This window comes from Amblyomma americanum, chromosome 1 (genome assembly GCF_052857255.1).
Source record: "Amblyomma americanum isolate KBUSLIRL-KWMA chromosome 1, ASM5285725v1, whole genome shotgun sequence".
NCBI classification, from domain to species: Eukaryota; Metazoa; Arthropoda; class Arachnida; order Ixodida; family Ixodidae; genus Amblyomma; species Amblyomma americanum.
The window spans coordinates 528317877-528341202 of NC_135497.1; the positions used below are offsets into that span (position 1 = coordinate 528317877).

At 46.8% G+C, this 23326-nt stretch overlaps 2 protein-coding genes across 2 annotated transcripts; one reads left to right on the forward strand and one right to left on the reverse strand.

Moving 5' to 3' along the window:
• Positions 1-15366: 15366 nt before the first annotated feature.
• LOC144107532 (uncharacterized) lies at positions 15367-18410 on the reverse strand. The gene is made up of 3 exons (XM_077640583.1): positions 18307-18410; positions 17900-18068; positions 15367-17623 (listed from the first exon to the last, which is right to left on the reverse strand). Exons 2-3 carry the CDS (start codon positions 17911-17913, stop codon positions 17203-17205), a joined length of 435 nt encoding a protein of 144 aa, XP_077496709.1. The 5' UTR covers positions 17914-18068; positions 18307-18410; the 3' UTR covers positions 15367-17202.
• A 129-nt stretch (positions 18411-18539) lies between these two features.
• Positions 18540-22173, forward strand: LOC144116258 (uncharacterized). The gene is made up of 3 exons (XM_077650974.1): positions 18540-18956; positions 19195-19363; positions 19640-22173. Exons 1-3 carry the CDS (start codon positions 18803-18805, stop codon positions 20058-20060), a joined length of 744 nt encoding a protein of 247 aa, XP_077507100.1. The 5' UTR covers positions 18540-18802; the 3' UTR covers positions 20061-22173.
• The last annotated feature ends 1153 nt before the right edge of the window (positions 22174-23326 follow it).

Below are 23326 nucleotides of genomic sequence, written 5' to 3' on the forward strand. Positions count from 1 at the left end.
CCAGCCCTTCCAACAAGCAGCTCACCCTTAGATTAAAGTGCTGAAACAATTCGTTTGTAATTTCCTCTCTCTGCTCGATTGAATTTTTTTAACTGTTCTAATTGTGTCTCATTTGATGTTACTGCTTGTATCGTTGTCCTAGTTTCCCTCTTTGTATGTTTATATATGTTTTACTAGATCTGTTTTTTTTAAACCTCTTTGGCTTTGTTCTTGTATTTTCCTATGTACGAAGCCCTCCTTATGTAATACCCTGTGAAGGGGCGGGGCCTTAAGGGAAAAATAAATGATGATGATGATGATGACGTGGTGACGAAGAATGTGCGGTGCAGATTGACTGGAGTAGCAAAGTCAATCTGCTCCTCTGAAGCGGAGAAAAAAGCAGAATCCGCCGTTCTCGCCGGCCTACAGAAGAATGGCTACACACGTGGCTTTATTCAGCGCGTTGGTCGCCAGTCAAGCTCAGAGGACAGGGGAACCAGCTAACAATGAGACAACGAAACGCGCGTGTTGTGCTTCTATATGTGAGGGGAACCAGCGAGGCACTCGCACGCATTCTGAGAAAACATGGAATCGACATAGGCTCACAAACCTGTTTCGACAACAAGCCGCTTCTTGCCACGACCGAAAAACCATGCCCCAGAGAAAAACAACCAGGTGTCGTTTACAAAATCTTATGATCAAAGTGCCCGGCACCATACATTGGCGAAACAAAAAACCTCCACCAAAGAATAAGGCAACACAAAAATGACATCCGGCAAATGAATTCAGAATCTAACTCCCTCGCCGAACTCTGCGAGCGCGCCGACCACAGGATAGCCTTCGAGGAGGTGAGCGTCTTGGCCGTGGAGCCAAACCGGTTCAAGAGGCGACTGCGGAGTCATGGCACATCCGGCTGACAAAGGTGTCGATGAATAGCACTCCAGCAACACTCTCCTCCGCGTACGTTAGTGCATGGAGTGCGCCACGCGCTAACAAACGGAGAACGAAGGCAGCAACCCGCTGCTGCTGGCACACTTTAGTCACCCCTGAAGAAGAGACCGCGTTGGTCCAGAAACCTTGGCTAAAGTTAAAAATATTGGTTGGCGTCAGTTTCCTCTAAACACACCCAACTACCTTCAGCCGTGATTTCGAGGAATCGTGCTTCTTGGACAGCGTGCTTCTGGTACTGCTAAAGCTAGACTGTTCCAGGAACCGACCAGGAAATTCGAAGCAAAGGAAGCGTCCCAACTTTTGCCTAGGCAGATGCGCCATCGACTCTGTTCAAGGGCGGTGGCCAGACTTGTTTCTTAACGGGTAAAGAAGGCGGGAACCGGAGGCAAACCCTATTTCAGGGCGCCCGTCCGCCTTACCCATCGAGTCTCTACCAGCGCTTCCCTCATCATCTCTGTACAGTCCGTGCATTTCCTTCACCATGTAAATAGAATGTCTTGTTGTCCCCCCAAAGTCTCTCTGAGTCCCGTCATCCTCGTACCTCCTCCCGGCCCGACCACGCCACCTCGATCCCAACAACGCTTTCCCCTCGTGCACATGGCGCATAGCCAGATTCTCAAAATCAAGGTGGTGAAGAAACAGTGAATAAGGAGCCGATTCACATCGAAAAATAAAAAAGACACATGCGGAAAGTAAAATTTCCCTAGATTACAACAAAAATCCCTTTCCCCCTAAACAAAGCTCAAATTCCCTAGATCTAAGGGAAAATCCTTAGGGTTGGCAGCATTGGTAGTGGGTTCAGGAGCCGGCGCGCTCCATGCGATGCAGTGAGGCGGCGAGTGTCGACAGGTCCCGGATGTAAGCGGTGGCGCTGTTGTAGCGTGGGCTGGATATTAGGGGAGCCTATGACAACGTTACTCAGGAGCATTTGTGGGACATATTGGGCACATTGGATGTGGAAAATGGAGTAATTAATCTTTTAAAAGATATATATAGAGGTAACAGAGTGCTCATAAAATGGGAAAAAAATGTATCAGGGCCTGTAGAGATACAGCGGGGGCTTAGACAAGGATGTCCTCTGTCCCCTTTGTTGTTCATGTTGTACCTGCAAGGTTTGGAGGCCAAGCTAGAGGGGAGCGGACTAGGTTTCAACCTATCTTTTTTCAAGCAAGGGGAATTGATTAAACAGACATTACCGGGACTAATATATGCGGACGATATAGTGATAATGGCTGACAACAAGGAAGACCTGCAGAAGTTGTTAGACATATGCAGTACAGAGGGAGATAGATTAGGCTTCAAGTATAGTAAGGAAAAATCTGCAGTCATGACATTTAATGAAGAGGGCGGCGAGCATAGAATACAGGAGTTCGTGCTAAAGGTAGTGAATGAGTACAAGTATCTTGGGGTGTGGATAAATAACAGTGTTGAGTATCTGACAGAGCATGAAAAATATGTAATGAATAAAGCTAGTAGGAATGCAGCTGTCATGAAAAATAGGGCACTGTGGAATTACAATAGGTATGAGGTGGTAAGAGGGATCTGGAAAGGGGTGATGGTCCCTAGCCTGACCTTCGGGAATGCGGTCCTGTGTATGAGGCCAGATGTTCAAGCAAGGCTGGAAATTAGGCAACGGGGAGTAGGGAGGTTAGCTTTGGGAGCACATGGCAATACACCAAATCAGGGGGTACAGGGTGATATGGGATGGGCGTCTTTCGAGAGCAGAGAGGCTAGCAGTAAGATAGCATTTGAGGAACGATTGAGAAGGATGGAGGAAAAGCGGTGGGCTAGGAAAGTTTTCAGATACCTGTATATAAAGAATGTTGACACGAAATGGAGAAAGCGAACTAGAAAATTGACAAGCAAATATCTGGACAGCAGTAAGGGGGCAAATCAGCAATTATCGGTTAAGAAAAAGGTTAAAGGAACAGAGAGAGCTTTGTGGAAAACAGGGATGCTGACGAAATCGGCACTAGAAACATACCGGACCTTTAAACAGGAAATTGTCAAAGAAAATATCTATGATAATTGTAGGGGAAGTTCTTTGTTGTTTGAGGCCAGGACTGGAGTTTTGCGGACTAAGACGTATAGAGTCAGGTACCAGGAGATAGACACTTTGTGCATTGCGTGCGGAGAGGAGGAGGAAACGGCTGAACACTTGATACTTTTCTGTAAAGGGCTTCACCCTACAGTGGAAGGCAGCGGGGCTGACTTACCCAAGGCATTGGGGTTTAGGGATAGTGAAGGGAAAGTGGATTTTAAGAGGTTAGAAGTAACCAAGCGAAGGTTATCTGATTGGTGGCTAAAAGCAAGACAGGAGTAAAATTTCACAAGACATGGCTAGGTGGCTTGAGCCACCGCCCGATGTAAAGGGTTCAGCCGTATCCATCCATCCATCCATCCATCCATCCATCCTTCTGTAGGCTCGGCGCGCCCGCGCGCGTGGCTAGCAGTCCCGCCAAGCTGCCTGCAGCTGTTTGTTGCTTTTTGTGCGGTGCATTTTTCCTCTTTGTGAGTTCGCGGCGTTAAGACTACGGTCATGCCGAATCGTCGGCGTCAACGGCATTGTTTTGCTCCCGGGTGCAAAACGGGATACCAGTGGACGAAAGGCGATCAGCCGTCGCTCTTCGCTGTCCAAAGGATGAGAACCGACGGAAGCAGTGGGAACGCAACCTTCATCGAAAAGATAAGGTTTTGGACGAAAACTGCTGTGTGTGTGAGCTACATTTCGAGCCATCATGCATTGTGAGGGACTTTATACACATCATTGACGGCAAAGAAGTCCGCATCCCGCGTGGAAAGCCGGAACTTTTACCCGATGCGGTGCCAACTTTGCTGCCCAGCTATCTGTCAAAGAAAACACCGCTACAGAGACCACCTAGAAAGAGGAAAAGCACAAGTACATACCCTAATGAAGCGAAAAGACCACAAAGTAATGCTTCCGACGTTAACAAGGAATCGAGGTGTCCGGGCATTGACACTGAGAGTAGCGTGTTGGCGAACGACCAAGACCCTTGTGAAGTTGACGAAGCATCGGTGCCGGACGATTTTTCTAAACTGGATGTTCCTTCAGAATACTGGAGCTGCCATCGCATACCTGATTACAGTGGTACTGTGTACTGCAAGCTAAGAATGGGCGAAAATCAATGCGTGGAGCCAGAGAGTTTGCAGTGAGTTTACTGCAATTTGTGACAAAGGAGGGTTGCTCTACCCGTCTCGTGTGCTTTTTTTGATGGTGAGAAGGCTGGAAAACTTTTTCATAACTTTTTTTAGTCAGGAAAAGCTGTGCAGTAACAGCATAGTAGATGTTATGGTGCTGGGAAAATCTCAGATTTCATGTGGTGTAGGGTGCAGCCAGCACTCAGAAGCGCTCACAGTCAGCATTCTCAAGTTTTATGTTTTGACAAGGCTGCATTTTTATGTTAAATCAATCAATGAGTCGCGAGAAGCTCGCAGGAAAAAGAAGCTTCATGCTAAGATGGGCAAATAAGTGCTCATAGTCACGCGGCTAAATGTACTGTGCAAACAAGAAAACACGGCATTCCTTTGAGAAATTCAAGAATATGTCTCACACTGTGCATAGTTGGAGCGCTGCAATAAAGGAGTGCTTTGTTTTATAAAAGTTATTTTATCTTGTCTTGCATTCATCAGCGTTTATACATCGGCGGCAATTGACCCTTCGTTTTGATGAAAAAAAATGCATGCATCAAAACAACAATTAAAACAGGGGCATGAAATCTAAAGTTCGACGAAAACTCGTCAGGTAGAAGATTCATGTAAAAAGGAAAGAAACGCCGACCAAAGGTTGTTAGAAAAAAAGACTTTTCGGCTTCCCTACGGAAGCCTTGATCAGAGTTATCAAGGCCTCCATAGGGAAGCCAGAACGTCTTTTTTAACAACAACCTTTGGTCGGCGTTCCTTTCCTTTTTACAAAACAGAGGCATGCATACCACACTTAAAATTATCGCATTCACATATAGTACGCTGTACGCACAACGGTCTCTAAGTGAAGCGTTTTTTTTTATTCCAATTTCTTGTTGCCCCGCCCCTCTACTAAAACACTTCCGATGGCTCAAGCTGGAGTACACTCGGCCACGTTTGCCGACAGCTTCGAGTTGGCCGCTGGATAACCCCGATGATCGATAGAATGTTTGCTCCTCTCCCTGTACTCAGCCTTTCCTATGGGTGGCGATAATACTAGTATGCACTAACGTTGAAATATGGGAGCCGTACCTGCAAAAGAGCACGATCAGCGTTGCGAAGCATTAACGGGGCCGCTCGTCCGCACCACCGCGCTATCGGCTGTTGGCTACTACTACATCTAATTTTCTTTATTCGCCGACAATATCTGTTTACAGCTTCACCTATTTGTAGGACCTGTTTTAAAAGACAGAGCCTTGCTTATTTCAAGACGATTCTATGCACAGCGCGCATCCAAGGCGCGGCGCGCCGCATTTCATACAGCCCATGCTCTGGTGGCGCCATCTGGTATCGTCGACACAAGTCGCCTCACCGCTGGCCGCTCCCTGAACCCACTACCCATATTCTAGAGCACTGTAGCTCTGTCGCCCACCGGCCAAGCTCCATGCGCAACGCGAACGCGAAATGGCGACGACAATCAGTGTTGCTGGCATAATACACCACAACGCTGTTTGCGCCTATAACAAGAGTCACATTATGTGCAAGGTTTAAAATATTGCGCATGAAATTCAAAATAAAATGTGTATACAGCTTTGTGCATTGAGTGTAGACTGTTTAACTGAACACTCACGTAACTTTTTGACACTTGGTTGTGGAGTTTGTTTTCGGCTGTTTTCCCCGCGCGCTTTTCCCCGCGCGCTTTTCCGCGCGCTTTTCCCCGATCGAAATGGAGTGGCAGCAGAAAGTAGCAGCTCTACGTTTGCGCCTAATTTTGAAAAGAAAGAAGCCCTTACACGCAAGTACTGGGTTCGACCAGTCTGGGAGCGGCGCGCTGAGGAAAGCGAATTCTTTACAGCGGTAAGTTGTTCCTGGCGAAGAAATCAAAGCAGCGCAACTGCATATGGTTCAATGCATTCTTGCAGATGAAGGTGATGCAAGACGGGGACGCATCGCTGTTCCACAAGTTTTACCGCATGTCCCCGGAGACATTTAACCTCCTCCACTCAATGGTTGCAAGTCGTCTAACAAAAGAGTGGCTGTGCAGAGAGCCCGTATCGTCTGGCGAGCGCCTCGCCCTGACGCTGCGGTAAGGACGTACTGTTTCTGAAGGGACGCTGTGCGACGAGCGCCTCTGAGCAGACGACGCTTGTTTGGGGACATTGTACAGGAGATTGCTTGCCTGTAATAATTCACAGAGTAGCACAGCGCGCGCGCGTGTGCGTGCGTTTTGGAACTTGATGGAATTCTTGTTATTGTCTATATTTTCAGGTACCTGTCATCAGGAATGTTGATTAAAGATGCCGCAATGGCGTTCAGGGTGGGGATCGAAACAGCCAGACGGGCAATCCATCTGACATGCACAGTGCTCTGGGAGGTGCTTGCTCCAATTTACATGAAGGTGTGTCAATTAATTTTGCCCTCTAGTACAGTACAGCTACGATATAGGCATTTCAGTTTTCATTAACCACTAGTCCTCCGTATTGCAGGCTCCAACAGAGAACGAGTGGAGGGAAATTGCTGCAGACTTCTGGAGTCTGTGGCAATTTCCAAACTGCATGGGAGCCATTGATGCGAAGCACATTGAAATCAAGTGCCCCAAGAATGCTGGAAGCCTTTATTTCAACTACAAGGTATGAAAGCAAAGTATTTGTATGTTGTGATGTAAAAAAGGGAGTAATCCACTTGTTGCACTGCTGTCAAGGCCCAAAGAGCATTGTGGAAAGGGTCACATCTGACTGTGAAACAGTCACACTGAGCTGGTGTTTTGTGTAGCGTGATTGCAAGTGTGTATTCTGAGGAGGCAAAGTCTTTTTTTTTGCGAAAACTACTGCATTGCAATAATAATTGTAACGCACTGCAAGAAACAAAGTTCATGACATTCCAGCAGTAAACTCAGTACGAGGGGAGGGTCAACTGCTGTGAGTGCAGAGCGAGCATCAGGACGTGGTAGAGGGTGGGATGACATGCCAGGTCACCGCACTTGCTACTGCTCACTCTGGTGAAACCTGTGGACCCCCTTTAGTGTTTGTATTCGCACTTATTCGCAGGGTACCCATTCCATTGTTCTGCTGGCCGTGGTGGACAGCAAGTATCTTTTTCGGCTGGTGGACGTGGGCGCACCTGGAAGACTCAGTGATGGGGGCATCTTTAAAGATTCCCTCATTGGGCAACATCTGCATGAGGGCAAGCTCAATCTGCCTCGTGCAGCTCGACTGCCAAAGTCGGAGAAGGTGTGCCCTCATGTTTTCGTTGGCGATGAGGCCTTCCAGTTGCGCCCAGATTTCATGCGGCCACTGCCAGGGAGCCGCACAGACGCCAAAGAGGTGGTGTTCAACTACCGCCTCAGCCGAGCACGGTATGTATCACTCAAGTGAGAACCTAACAGTAAATTTAACTGTGTTTCTGGCCTCACTCAGTCACCAGTTAGCATCGTAGACTTGCAGGCATGCGATATTTTATAAGTGCTAAAACCAGCCTATTGAGTCACAAAAAGGGCTTTGCTTGGTGTGAGAAAAGTGAGACGCATATTAGTTTTGCAAGCAAAATTGTGATTGTTTCTTTTACAGAAGATGTGTTGAAAATGCATTCGGCATCTTGGTGTCTCGGTGGCGCATCTTCGAAAGAAAAATCAAACCTCGAGCCCAAAAATGTGGACAGTGTGGTAAAGGCAACATGTGTGCTCCATAATTTTATTTGTATGGAGAGCAGTTCCGCTAGCTATTACTGCCCTCCTGGCTACGCTGACTGCACCGACACGTTCGGAAATGTTTACGAGGGCTCCTGGCGGGAGGCTGCGTCTACCTCTGCAATGTTCCAGTTGCATAGGACGAGGGCACGCAACTGTACACAGAGTGCCACTGTTGTGCGCAACACATTTTTGGAGTTCTTTGGTACTGAAGGCCAAGTGCCCTGGCAGTGGAGCCTGCCTGGTGTCAGCAAGCCGTAAGGCTTGGGCAGTGGCTCAGCCATGTGTGTGTCGAGTGCAGACTACTAATTGTAGTTGCATGTTTCCTTCTCATCCATTCTCTTAGATGACAGTCTATCATCATCTTGCATTAGCTTTACGCTTTTATGAGGGTTTGATGTCCCAAAGCGACTAGGGCTATGAGGGACGCCGTAGTGAAGGCCTCCTCCTCCGAAGGCCTCCTCCTCCTCCTCCGATTTCGCAGCGGATATCGGCCTTCATGAGTCATACTAAGTAAGTCTGTGACCCTTTGTCTGCTTTGGGACTCGCGAGGGCTCGTGGCAGGAGCCTCTCCTGGCGTTATCTGCGCGGCAACCTCGCGCGCTTCTTCTTCTAGCAATGCATGAAGTAAATCCGGTGGCATTCCGGCCGTCACCTCTGGCGCCTGCCGAACAAATGCAGGAGAGGGCGTTTCTTGCGAACTATCTGCGCGCTCCGGTTCACTTCTGTCCCCATCAAAATCCGCGCTTTCCCTTTCCTCATTTCGTGAATACTGAACCGGTGCCGACTTGAGGCGATTTGCGTGTATCCTTATCAAGCGCCGGTTCACGTCTCGGACTCTGAAGTTTACCGTAGAAAGCTTCTCGACAACCTCGCACGGTCCTCTCCACTTCGTCTGGAACTTACGAGCTAGCCCAATCTGCCTTTGGCAGTTTTCAATGTACACGCTGTCCCCCACATTAAACGGCGCGTCTCTAGCACTGCGATCGTGCACCTCCTTCCTGCGCTTCGCCGCTTTCTTTAAGGCCTCCTTTGCGATGTCCCTCGCCACTTGCAAGCGCGATTCTAGCTCCACCTTATAGTCGTCCAGTGAAGCGTATGGGACACGACGGGGGCACTCTGGCACTTCACTAGGCTGGTCCGGGTCTCGGCCGTAGAGAAGAAAGAATGGCGATTCGCCCGTGCTCTCGTGTGCTGCGGAATTGTAGGCAAACATTGCATACGGGAGCCACAAGTCCCAGTCCCGCTGGTCGCGCGAAACAAAATGCGACAGGAACCCGGCCACGGTTTGGTTCAGTCGCTCCACCGCGCCGTTGCAAGCCGGATGGTACGGTGTTGTCTGCTTCTTAGCGATCTTAAGCAGCTCGCAAACTCTCCTCATTAGCTGCGACACGAAGTTCGTTCCCCGATCTGTCAAGAGTTGCCTCGGGGGTCCATGTCGGAGCACGATCTGTTCGACAAATGCTCTTGCAACCGTGTCTGCCTTCTGATCTAGGAGTGCTACCGCTTCCGCGTATTTTGAAAGGTTATCGACAAATACTAAAATGTACCTGTTTCCGGAAGTGGTCGTGGGCAATGGGCCCATTATGTCCATACCTGTCCGCTCGAAGGGAGCCGAAACCTCAGGGAACGGCTGAATTGGAGCTGGTCTTCGTCCCTTGGGTGTTTTTCTTTCGAGACAGGAATGACACTTCGCACAGTAGTCTCTAACATCCTGTCGCATGCCACTCCAAAAGTACAAACGCTCCACACGCCTGCATGTCTTCGCTACGCCAAAATGACCGGCGCATGGCGCATCGTGAAACGCGCGAAGAACCCTTTCTGTCCACGACCGAGGTATGACGACTCTCTCCCAAGCGGTTTTCTCTGGTCTCCCTTTCCTGGTTGGCCTCGTGCGCCGACACAGGGTGCCGTCTTTGCCAATGAAATAACCTAGCTGTTCGGGGTGAGACGGTGCTCCCTCTAAGCTTTCGATTATTCGCTTCAGGTCAGCATCTTTGCACTGCTCTGTGCGTAATTCGGCGGGGTCGACTACGGGGACAAACTCATCTATAGCTGCCACGGCAGCTGTGCGGCTGAGTGCATCAGCATTCAGATGCGTCTTTCCTGACTTGTGCTCAACTTCAAAGCAGTATTCCTGCAGGTGTAGATTCCATCTAGCGAGTCGCGAGCTAGGGTCCCTGACACTCATCACCCATTTCAGAGGATGGCAGTCTGTGACTAGCTTGAATTTGCGGCCGTAAAGGTAGCATCTGAAGTGCTTTACTGCCCAGACAACGGCGAGGCACTCCCTTTCCGTAGCTCCGTACTTTTGCTCTGTGGGGCTCAGCTGTCGGCTAGCAAAAGCAACGGGATGTTCTTTGCCCTCGATAACCTGAGATAGCACGGCACCAACTGCGAACTTTGACGCATCTGTGGCCATAACGAAGGGCAAATTAAAATCCGGGTGGCGCAACAGCGGTGCACTCATTAGCTTCCTTTTCAGGGCCCCAAAAGCATTCTCCGCGTTTTCGTCCCAGCGAAAGGCGACATTTTTGGCTGTTAAGGCGGTGAGCGGCTTAGCGAGCTTGGCGAACTCCTCTATGTGCCTTCGGTAGTAACCGATCAGGCCGAGAAACTGCCGGACCTGGCGGACGCTAGTCGGGGATGGAAAATCCGAGACACACCTTAGTTTCTCAGGGTCCGGTCGCACGCCGTCAGCTGAAACAACGTGCCCGAGGTATTTCACCTCGTTTTTGAGGAATTGGCACTTAGAGGGCTTCAGCTTGAGACCCGCTCCTCTTAGTCGCACCAAAACCTGCTCAATATCGCGCAAATGGTTCTCAAAACTGTCACTGTATATGATAATGTCATCCATATACACGAAGCACAGCCTCCCCAGAAGACCTGCCAGGATAACATCAGCGGTTCTCTGCCAGACAGCAGGGCTGTTGGCCAGACCCATCGGCATTCTTTTCCATTCATAGTGCCCTGAGGGCGTGTTGAATGCCGTTTTCTCGGCATCTGCCGGATCCATTGCTATCTGCCAGAATCCCGCCGCCATGTCCACTACCGTGAAGTACCTGGCAGAGCCCAGCTGAGAAAGCGTCTCCTGTATATTGGGGATGGGGTATGGATCAATGCGAGTTACGGCATTTAGTTTGCGGTAGTCCACTACCAATCGATACGAGCCATCTGGCTTTTCCACCAATAGTGCTGGTGCTCCCCAGGGTGACTTTGAGTGTTCGACAATGCCGCGATCAATCAGGTCCTGCACCTGCCGCTCCATCTCCTCACGTTGGGAGTAAGGAATCCTGTACGCACGCTGGTAAACGGGCGATGAAGTGCCGGTTTCTATCCTGTGCTTTATAACGCCACAGCAGCCCAAATCCAGGTTGGACGCGGCGAATACCTCCGAGTAGTCGTTCAGCAAACCAGCCAGAGCCTCCCTCTCCCTGGATTTTACGTGAGAAAGATCGAACGACACCTTTGGAGCAGCCGAAGGACTAGCATGCTCTACAGTTGCGAGTACCGTATCGGTGGGCTCACGTTTCTCTATCGCAGAGGTGAAGAAAGCCAATGTTTTGTTCTTGGGAAGGCTCAGTGGCTGTTGGCTACAGTTAACCACCCGTAAGGGCACTCTGTGGGCGTCATTAACTGTCACGAGGCACGCGGCTGCCTTCAGGCCATTGCTGAGAGAGTCGACCGGCTCAAGCACTCCCACGGCGCCGCTCTCTACATCTGAAGGCACAAACGCGTACAAAATGTGCTCCGACCAAGGAAGGACGACCGCCTCCTCGACCAGCCTGACGGCAACCCGCGAATATACCTTCTCCAATGATCCCACTGTTTGACGGGTGTCAATATCGGTAATGCGAATCTCAGCCCCTCTCCTGTTCAAAAACGGAACTTTTGAGCCGCCCGCATTAACCTCTTCCTCAGAGAATGAGACTACTACCTTCCCTTTTCTCAAAAAATCCTGCCCTAATATACCTGACACTCCGTTTGGCAGAGACACCGTGTCCGGGCATACGTAGCAGGGGTGCTCCAATGCAATTCCGCCGAGAGAGAAGTGTAACCGGTAGAGTCCACTTATGCCAAGAGGATCCCCCGTTATGCCTACAAATTTGGTTGCCATACCACCAGACGCTTCCAACACCTCGCGGTCCCCCTTCCTTCGAAGCGTGTTAAAACTGCTCTCCTTAAGCAATGTCACCTTTGACCCCGTATCTATCAACAATTCCATGCAACAACCATTTAGCTTGCAACGCACAACAGGGCATGCCTCGTCGGCCACACAAACTACCACCACCTCATCATCCACTGCTCCCTCCCCACGCTCCTCAGGCTGGGGAGGACTAACTAGTTTTTTGTCTCGGTATCTGGAGCCCCGCTGTAGGCTTGCTTAGGGCGTGTCTCGCCTGCTTCTCTTTGTGGCTCCCCACGGCGCACGTTTTGGCAGAACCTGGCGATGTGTCCGCGACCCTGGCAAGCGAAGCATACGATTTCTTCAAAATCTCGCATACCGCGCCTGTAGCTTTGTGGCGGTCTCCGGTTTCCAGCGAATGAGCGCTGTTGAGCGCGCGCTTCAACCTGGCGTTCTACCTGCTGAGATAGCAGCTGTTCTAAGCGATCTAATCGCTCTGTCAAGAGAGCAACCTCAGGGTTGAGCACCGCTCTCTCTATGACGCGTACTCTCGCTGTGGCTGTCGTTAACGCCTCATTTCGTTCCTCATCCAATGCGGCCTCCACGGCTTGGTCGAAATTGCTCGGCTTGCGCGAGAGCACGAACCGGCGCACGGGGTCTTCCAGACCAGCCACGAACAAAGCGGTCATTTCCTCTTTATGTATATCCTCCGCGTATTTCTTCTTTAGCTGGTCTCCTTCCTCCTCCCTGCTTAACGTATCGCGCGCTAAGCGCTGAAGCCGCGACGCAAACGTTCGCACGTCCTCCCCTACCATCTGTCCGGCGTCACGGAACCTCTGTACCCGCACGTGACGTGGTTCAGTGTCGAAATGCTCAAACGCGAGCTTCTTAAATTCCGCAAATGATTTTGTGGATTTTACTTTTTCGTCTCGCCATGCAAAATCATGAGCAGCTCCTGCCATCTTACACCTCGCCATTCCCAGCATTTGTGCATCGGACCATCCCCCCATTTTTCCAATCTCTTCTAGCATGGAAAAGAAATCGCAGATTGGAACCCCTGTCTTATCTCCTGTAAACGTCGGAATGACGCTTCCTAATGCCAGCATGCTTGCTCCGAGCGACGGCTGTGGAGTGGGAGCTCCCTCAGATAAAGACATCTTTTTTTTTTTCAAGCCCTCCGGTGCCTCAAGCCTCTCAAATGGGGGTAAAAGTCCCACAATCAGTCCCGTGATTCCCTTTTGATTACAATTTTGAAGTCATGAATGTCGCAGCATTCAGAGGACATTTGCTTTTGAGACCCCACTTCTGACACCAGTGTGATGACCCCCATATTGCGCAGGTCCACACGGGACGGAGAGGCAAAGAGACACCGTATGGCTCAGTTTAAACAAACAGGTATATTCAATAATTATACATGATTAAGATTCAGAGGCTGGGGCGTCCGAGCTTACGTGCCGACGACTTCATGGTGGCGATGGAGTGGCTCCGGAGTTGGGCTCGAGCGGTTGCTGGCAGAAGCTGCACGCCGTCGGGCTTCGGCGCTGAAGGCCCTCTTGGCGAACGATGTCGTCCTGAGCGTGCTCTTCCGTACTGCTTGTCGATTTTTATATCCTCTTCTCCACACTCCCTAGGGTGAGGACGCCCACGCCGGAGGGGAAGGAGGGGGGGCTAGGGCTTTCACTTGGGCGCACAAACATACCACCGCACTTAAGGTCTCGCCCCCCTCACGTGTTGAGTCCGAGGGAAAGAAGGTTGTCTTCGAGGTAGCGCATAGCGTCGGCTGTGGTAAGGCGCGCTCTGGCCCGCTGACAGTTCCCGCGGGTCACCGGCCTCCATTCTCCATCCATCAACTGACACTCGCTCCTCAAGGTAAGGCGCGCTCTGGCCCGCTGACAGTTCCCTTGTCCTGGAATGTGCTCGGGAGGGCCGCCCCTGGAACCGCCACGCCAATTGGGGAGGATAAAGCCCGTTTCCCCGCGGCGGCGGCGGCGGGTCCGGTTGGGTCCGGTTGGGCTTAAACCCCTTCGTTCTGGTCGTCACTCAAAGAGCATGGCTGGGTAATTGATGATGCCGCTGTCATCTGGGTCTCCGTCTACGCCGCGCCGTCGAACGCGGAACCTCGTAGCACACACAAGGAATGTCACATTGTGTGCATGCATAGGCTAGTCTTTGTATAATGGCTTCATGTCTTTTTTTACTCTTACTTCTGCTCTTATTTTTGTACATTTATGATAAAATGTGTCTTTTTCGAAGCAGCAGAACATGTAGAACTTTTCTTTTGTATGGCTGTCACTGTTGCCTGCCATATCAAAGGAGTAAAAGTAATATCCGATCTGCTGGGAGAGTTTTTTTGATGCTTGTTGATACGATAGGAAAGTTGCTGCTTTCAATGTTTTCTTTTATTTATGTTTTGACATGTGACCCTTACATGTGTGTGCAAACCGCAATAAACTTCAGTTGACTGTTTGCGCACCAGTGCTTGTGTCGCCCCTGCTGTCCCCAGTCAGTTCAAAAGCGTAATTATGTTTGACCATCTGCATTCTCTGTATTACATTGTCTTTTTTCTTTTTCCCCAGCGAACTTTGTTGGATATCGATAATTTACAGCCTCAAGTGTGTGTGTGTGTGTGTAAATATTGGGAAATTATTTTGTTGCATTTGAAGACTTTCTTTTATTTTGCATGTGAGCCTCTGCATTCAGATTATGTACCTTTACATCTTATGAATATGTCCTTGTGTATTAAATTTTTGTACCATAAAAGCTCTGCACACTTCATTCTTTACATTGCCATGCAAAGAATCCATATGCCATTATGTTTTCCAACCTCTTCAGTAATCAGGGAGTTCGAAAGCAGTAACTTGCTAGGTGCCACGACTAGTCAAGCTGCTGCTGCAGCTTTTTGCTTCGCCCCGTATTTCTGATGGAAAGAAATGAATTTGTAAACACACTGTTCTCTTTGTGATTGTAATAGATCACTGTATCCACACAGTAAATTTAGAAACTTTAAAGACGCCTTTTATTTCACAAAAATGCGGACATGTAAGCATTGAAAATGACCACTGCAACTGCAATGTCTACAGTGGCAAAGCTGACTATAAATAAAAAATGCATAACGGAATGTAACCTTGATTGCACAAAAGTGTAAAAGCTGCTGCATTCACAGTTATTGCAGCATCACTGCAGTCAGATATCACTAAGCGCACAATAAAATGAGAAACTTTAAAGACTCCTTTTACTTCACAGCAATGCAGACATGTAAGCATTCAAAATGACCACTGCAATGTCTACAGTGGCAAAGCTGACTGTGAATGAAAATGCATACAGGAACATAACCTTGATTATTGCACAAAAGTGTAAAAGCTGCAGTATTCAGTTTTCACATCACTATAGTCGGGTATGACTAATCATACACTAAAATGAGAAAACTTGAACTTCACAAAAATGCAGACTCCTAAGTAATCAAACCATTCATTGCAACTGCAATTACAGAGTTGACTTTAAAATAAGAAATAAGTACAGAAACATAACTGATTACTGCGCAAAAGTGTAAAAGCTGCAGTAATCAGAGTTGTCACAGCATCACTATAGTTGGGTATTACTAATCATACACTAAAATGAGAAAACTTGAACTTCACAAAAATGCAGACTCCTAAGTAATCAAACCAATCATTGCAACTGCAATTACAGAGTTGACTTTAAAATAACAAATAAGTACAGAAACGTAACTGATTACTGTGCAAAAGCTGCAGTAATCAGAGTTATCACAGCATCACTATAGTCGGGTATTACTAATCATACACTAAAATGAGAAAACTTGAACTTCACAAAAATGCAGACTCCTAAGTAATCAAACCAATCATTGCAACTGCAATTACAGAGTTGACTTTAAAATAACAAATAAGTACAGAAACGTAACTGATTACTGTGCAAAAGCTGCAGTAATCAGAGTTATCACAGCATCACTATAGTCGGGTATTACTAATCATACACTAAAATGAGAAAACTTGAACTTCACAAAAATGGAGACTCCTAAGTAATCAAACCAATCATTGCAACTGCAATTACAGAGTTGACTTTAAAATAACAAATAAGTACAGAAACGTAACTGATTACTGTGCAAAAGCTGCAGTAATCAGAGTTATCACAGCATCACTATAGTCGGGTATTACTAATCATACACTAAAATGAGAAAACTCGCACTTCACAAAAATGCAGACTCCTAAGTAATCAAACCAATCATTGCTACTGCAATTTAAGAGTTGACTTTAAAATAAAATAAAGAAACCATAAAGGAATATAATTTCGATTATTGCACAAACGTGTAAAAGCTACAGTCTTCAGAGTTATCACAGCATCACTATAGTACAGTTCAAAACGAGTGACACCAACAGTCACCGAAAGCAAGGAAAGCATAGTGAGTTTGTATACATATACTGTTCTCCATTTCTTCGTATTGTGGTACTGCTCGCTTGGAAATAAGTACTGTAATCTCGTTATGCCTGAAAGGTAACTGATTATAAGTCGGATCAAAAACATGAATATGCCAGCAATGGGAACCAAACTCGCGACCGTACACGACATGGAGGTCGTGGGTTCGGATCGCAATGGTGGCAATTGCTTGCCTTTGTTCCAATTTGTAATCCAGCCGCCACGGTGGCTGAGTGGTTATGACCCTCGGCTGCCGGCCCGAAAGATGCGGGTTCGATCCCGGACGCGGCGGTCGAATTTCAATGAAGGCGAAATTCTAGAGGCCCATGTACTGTGCAATGTCAATGCACTGCGCAGTGTCAATGCACGTTAAAGAACCCCTGGTGGTCCTTTTAGGGAGCCCTTCACTATGGCGTCTCTCATAGTCTGAATTGCTTTGGGACGTTAAACCCCCATAAACCAAACCAAACCAATTTGTAATCTGTTATCTTTCAGGCATAACCATATTACAGTAATAATTTCTCAATGAGCAATACCACAATATGAAGAAATGTATATGCATCTAATTCCCTATGCTTTCCTTGCTTTCAGTGACTCTTAGCTTCCTTCATATGATCTCCCATGCATGATGTATAGCTAGAAGCAATATAAGAGGGAACATGGGAGCGTGTGGCCTTCTTGCTTTGCAAAGTACTGTCAGGGACAGAAGGCGAGAATTGTCAGTGTAAAAGGCGCACGCAAAGTAAGCATGGCCGCCTATCCTTCCCGAGCATGACCCTGATGCCACCTGTTGTAGTCTGTTGGTGGCTGCACTTTGCAAATTACGGAGGCCCCATGCTCCTGTGTTCCCCCTCATATTGCTTCCAGCAGTTCACAGGATAAATCAAGTAAATTACTTCTCCGGTATGAATTCAAATGCACACTGCAATAACTTCATCTGCATTTCATTGTGCAGCCTCTTGGGCACTTCCCTCATTTTGTCGACTAAGTATGCTCCGAAATGATCGAGGCTGTCCGGTTTTTTTTTTAGCATTTCTCCAAGCATATCAATCTGACTATCATACTTCTCTATTCTGCTCCTTTTTTTACGTGAGCCTGTGCTGGGCATTTCAGCCACAAGCTCAACACTGGCACTTGGGGAATTTGGTGTTGGTGCTGCGCTTGTCCCAGGACTTGATGGCAAAGAGGCAGACTCGACAAACATTTGTTGAAAAATCGCCTCTGCACTTCCCTGTGGCGTGTCGCTGATGTTTTCTTCGGGCACAATATATACCGCTTCCGCATGCGGCAGCGGTTCCAAGTTGCCCGAGGTCCTACAGTAAGGTAAAAGATAAGTAAGTACCTCCAGTTTCAATCGGGAAAATGAGGCCCTTTAAAGTTTAATGCACTTGAAGACAATGGTCTGCTCGAATTATTTAAGAGGCAGCAAGTACAAATAATTTGCTACAATAATTTTCAACACGGCAGACAGGAAATAATATTGGGCCTTGGTTTTCTTGTTCTGTGCAAAACGGTAAATCAGCGGCGAAACTGCACATAAAACAGCATACATTCAGTGAAATGTAATGATAACCTCCAAATGGACTTACGGTCTGCTGAGCATCGTGTCCCGCAGGAAGAGCAGCCTTTCGAAGAAAGGCCAGGTTGTCTCTTCAACCTCGTCTGCCCCAGTCCCGCTCTTTTTTGATTGGCGGAGCCCTCTAAAAACCCTCCTGAATGTGTCGCGCAGATTTTTCCAACGGTGCTTCACGTCAGGAACTGCGAAGGCATGAAAAGCGCAATAATAATCGGCTATCAGGTGAAAGCCTGTATCGATTTGGCATGCAAATCTGCTGCCCGGCAGAGTGCATTTTCTAGCGAACGATAACGATCGCTCGACGTTACACAACTTGCCACGTCGTAAAACACGGCAATTGCGAAACGCGGCACTCGGCGTACGGTCAGCATTTCGTATAGTCAATGGCACCGACAGAGTGCTTTGTTTACAAAACCTCACCTGTTGCACCGACGGCTTCGGCTACTCGGCGCCACGCCGCTTCCGAAACGTTGCGGGCCTTATAGTTTTTTTGCTGCAGGTCCCAAAGGACCCGCTCGCACTCCACGGCGTCAATGAGTTTTTCATTACATGGAGTCCAAGCCTGGACTCCATGTACGCGAAAACTCACGCGAACGCGAAGGCGACGGCGGCAAGCGAACGAGCGCGACGGCTCCTGGACTCCATGTACGCGAAAACTCACGCGAACGCGAAGGCGACGGCGGCAAGCGAACGAGCGACGCCGTCGCGCGAAGCAAATGCATGTGTCGCTTGCCGTGTCGCTCGGATCTGCACCCACAGAAAATTTCGCTCGTCGCCCGGAAGTTGCTTACGCGATTAGCCAATAGCAGCTAAGGCAGCGTACGTCACTGCCGGTAATTTCGCGCGCTTTCTCGAAAGTGCCGCATTGTTGGCAAGTTTTTTCGAGTGCTCGTAGGTGTATCACATTTGCGCTACCATGGCACACGCTCAAGCACAAGCCTTCAATGAAAAACTCATTGACGCCGTGGAGTGCGAGCGGGTCCTTTGGGACCTGCAGCAAAAAAACTATAAGGCCCGCAACGTTTCGGAAGCGGCGTGGCGCCGAGTAGCCGAAGCCGTCGGTGCAACAGGTGAGGTTTTGTAAACAAAGCACTCTGTCGGTGCCATTGACTATACGAAATGCTGACCGTACGCCGAGTGCCGCGTTTCGCAATTGCCGTGTTTTACGACGTGGCAAGTTGTGTAACGTCGAGCGATCGTTATCGTTCGCTAGAAAATGCACTCTGCCGGGCAGCAGATTTGCATGCCAAATCGATACAGGCTTTCACCTGATAGCCGATTATTATTGCGCTTTTCATGCCTTCGCAGTTCCTGACGTGAAGCACCGTTGGAAAAATCTGCGCGACACATTCAGGAGGGTTTTTAGAGGGCTCCGCCAATCAAAAAAGAGCGGGACTGGGGCAGACGAGGTTGAAGAGACAACCTGGCCTTTCTTCGAAAGGCTGCTCTTCCTGCGGGACACGATGCTCAGCAGACCGTAAGTCCATTTGGAGGTTATCATTACATTTCACTGAATGTATGCTGTTTTATGTGCAGTTTCGCCGCTGATTTACCGTTTTGCACAGAACAAGAAAACCAAGGCCCAATATTATTTCCTGTCTGCCGTGTTGAAAATTATTGTAGCAAATTATTTGTACTTGCTGCCTCTTAAATAATTCGAGCAGACCATTGTCTTCAAGTGCATTAAACTTTAAAGGGCCTCATTTTCCCGATTGAAACTGGAGGTACTTACTTATCTTTTACCTTACTGTAGGACCTCGGGCAACTTGGAACCGCTGCCGCATGCGGAAGCGGTATATATTGTGCCCGAAGAAAACATCAGCGACACGCCACAGGGAAGTGCAGAGGCGATTTTTCAACAAATGTTTGTCGAGTCTGCCTCTTTGCCATCAAGTCCTGGGACAAGCGCAGCACCAACACCAAATTCCCCAAGTGCCAGTGTTGAGCTTGTGGCTGAAATGCCCAGCACAGGCTCACGTAAAAAAAGGAGCAGAATAGAGAAGTATGATAGTCAGATTGATATGCTTGGAGAAATGCTAAAAAAAAAACCGGACAGCCTCGATCATTTCGGAGCATACTTAGTCGACAAAATGAGGGAAGTGCCCAAGAGGCTGCACAATGAAATGCAGATGAAGTTATTGCAGTGTGCATTTGAATTCATACCGGAGAAGTAATTTACTTGATTTATCCTGTGAACTGCTGGAAGCAATATGAGGGGGAACACAGGAGCATGGGGCCTCCGTAATTTGCAAAGTGCAGCCACCAACAGACTACAACAGGTGGCATCAGGGTCATGCTCGGGAAGGATAGGCGGCCATGCTTACTTTGCGTGCGCCTTTTACACTGACAATTCTCGCCTTCTGTCCCTGACAGTACTTTGCAAAGCAAGAAGGCCACACGCTCCCATGTTCCCTCTTATATTGCTTCTAGCTATACATCATGCATGGGAGATCATATGAAGGAAGCTAAGAGTCACTGGAAGCAAGGAAAGCATAGGGAATTAGATGCATATACATTTCTTCATATTGTGGTATTGCTCATTGAGAAATTATTACTGTAATATGGTTATGCCTGAAAGATAACAGATTACAAATTGGTTTGGTTTGGATTATGGGGGTTTAACGTCCCAAAGCAATTCAGACTATGAGAGACGCCATAGTGAAGGGCTCCCTAAAAGGACCACCAGGGGTTCTTTAACGTGCATTGACACTGCGCAGTGCATTGACATTGCACAGTACATGGGCCTCTAGAATTTCGCCTTCATTGAAATTCGACCGCCGCGTCCGGGATCGAACCCGCATCTTTCGGGCCGGCAGCCGAGCGTCATAACCACTCAGCCACCGTGGCGGCTGGATTACAAATTGGAACAAAGGCAAGCAATTGCCACCATTGCGATCCGAACCCACGACCTCCATGTCGTGTACGGTCGCGAGTTTGGTTCCCATTGCTGGCATATTCATGTTTTTGATCCGACTTGTAATCAGTTACCTTTCAGGCATAACGAGATTACAGTACTTATTTCCAAGCGAGCAGTACCACAATACGAAGAAATGGAGAACAGTATATGTATACAAACTCACTATGCTTTCCTTGCTTTCGGTGACTGTTGGTGTCACTCGTTTTGAACTGTACTATAGTGATGCTGTGATAACTCTGAAGACTGTAGCTTTTACACGTTTGTGCAATAATCGAAATTATATTCCTTTATGGTTTCTTTATTTTATTTTAAAGTCAACTCTTAAATTGCAGTAGCAATGATTGGTTTGATTACTTAGGAGTCTGCATTTTTGTGAAGTTCAAGTTTTCTCATTTTAGTGTATGATTAGTAATACCCGACTATAGTGATGCTGTGATAACTCTGATTACTGCAGCTTTTGCACAGTAATCAGTTACGTTTCTGTACTTATTTGTTATTTTAAAGTCAACTCTGTAATTGCAGTTGCAATGATTGGTTTGATTACTTAGGAGTCTCCATTTTTGTGAAGTTCAAGTTTTCTCATTTTAGTGTATGATTAGTAATACCCGACTATAGTGATGCTGTGACAACTCTGATTACTGCAGCTTTTACACTTTTGCGCAGTAATCAGTTATGTTTCTGTACTTATTTGTTATTTTAAAGTCAACTCTGTAATTGCAGTTGCAATGATTGGGTTGATTACTTAGGAGTCTGCATTTTTGTGAAGTGCGAGTTTTCTCATTTTAGTGTATGATTAGTAATACCCGACTATAGTGATGCTGTGATAACTCTGATTACTGCAGCTTTTGCACAGTAATCAGTTACGTTTCTGTACTTATTTGTTATTTTAAAGTCAACTCTGTAATTGCAGTTGCAATGATTGGTTTGATTACTTAGGAGTCTCCATTTTTGTGAAGTTCAAGTTTTCTCATTTTAGTGTATGATTAGTAATACCCAACTATAGTGATGCTGTGACAACTCTGATTACTGCAGCTTTTGCACAGTAATCAGTTACGTTTCTGTACTTATTTGTTATTTTAAAGTCAACTCTGTAATTGCAGTTGCAATGATTGGTTTGATTACTTAGGAGTCTGCATTTTTGTGAAGTGCGAGTTTTCTCATTTTAGTGTATGATTAGTAATACCCGACTATAGTGATGCTGTGATAACTCTGATTACTGCAGCTTTTGCACAGTAATCAGTTACGTTTCTGTACTTATTTGTTATTTTAAAGTCAACTCTGTAATTGCAGTTGCAATGATTGGTTTGATTACTTAGGAGTCTGCATTTTTGTGAAGTTCAAGTTTTCTCATTTTAGTGTATGATTAGTAATACCCGACTATAGTGATGCTGTGATAACTCTGATTACTGCAGCTTTTGCACAGTAATCAGTTACGTTTCTGTACTTATTTGTTATTTTAAAGTCAACTCTGTAATTGCAGTTGCAATGATTGGTTTGATTACTTAGGAGTCTGCATTTTTGTGAAGTTCAAGTTTTCTCATTTTAGTGTATGATTAGTAATACCCGACTATAGTGATGCTGTGATAACTCTGATTACTGCAGCTTTTGCACAGTAATCAGTTACGTTTCTGTACTTATTTGTTATTTTAAAGTCAACTCTGTAATTGCAGTTGCAATGATTGGTTTGATTACTTAGGAGTCTGCATTTTTGTGAAGTTCAAGTTTTCTCATTTTAGTGTATGATTAGTAATACCCGACTATAGTGATGCTGTGATAACTCTGATTACTGCAGCTTTTGCACAGTAATCAGTTACGTTTCTGTACTTATTTGTTATTTTAAAGTCAACTCTGTAATTGCAGTTGCAATGATTGGTTTGATTACTTAGGAGTCTGCATTTTTGTGAAGTTCAAGTTTTCTCATTTTAGTGTATGATTAGTAATACCCGACTATAGTGATGCTGTGATAACTCTGATTACTGCAGCTTTTGCACAGTAATCAGTTACGTTTCTGTACTTATTTGTTATTTTAAAGTCAACTCTGTAATTGCAGTTGCAATGATTGGTTTGATTACTTAGGAGTCTGCATTTTTGTGAAGTGCGAGTTTTCTCATTTTAGTGTATGATTAGTAATACCCGACTATAGTGATGCTGTGATAACTCTGATTACTGCAGCTTTTGCACAGTAATCAGTTACGTTTCTGTACTTATTTGTTATTTTAAAGTCAACTCTGTAATTGCAGTTGCAATGATTGGTTTGATTACTTAGGAGTCTGCATTTTTGTGAAGTTCAAGTTTTCTCATTTTAGTGTATGATTAGTAATACCCGACTATAGTGATGCTGTGATAACTCTGATTACTGCAGCTTTTGCACAGTAATCAGTTACGTTTCTGTACTTATTTGTTATTTTAAAGTCAACTCTGTAATTGCAGTTGCAATGATTGGTTTGATTACTTAGGAGTCTGCATTTTTGTGAAGTTCAAGTTTTCTCATTTTAGTGTATGATTAGTAATACCCGACTATAG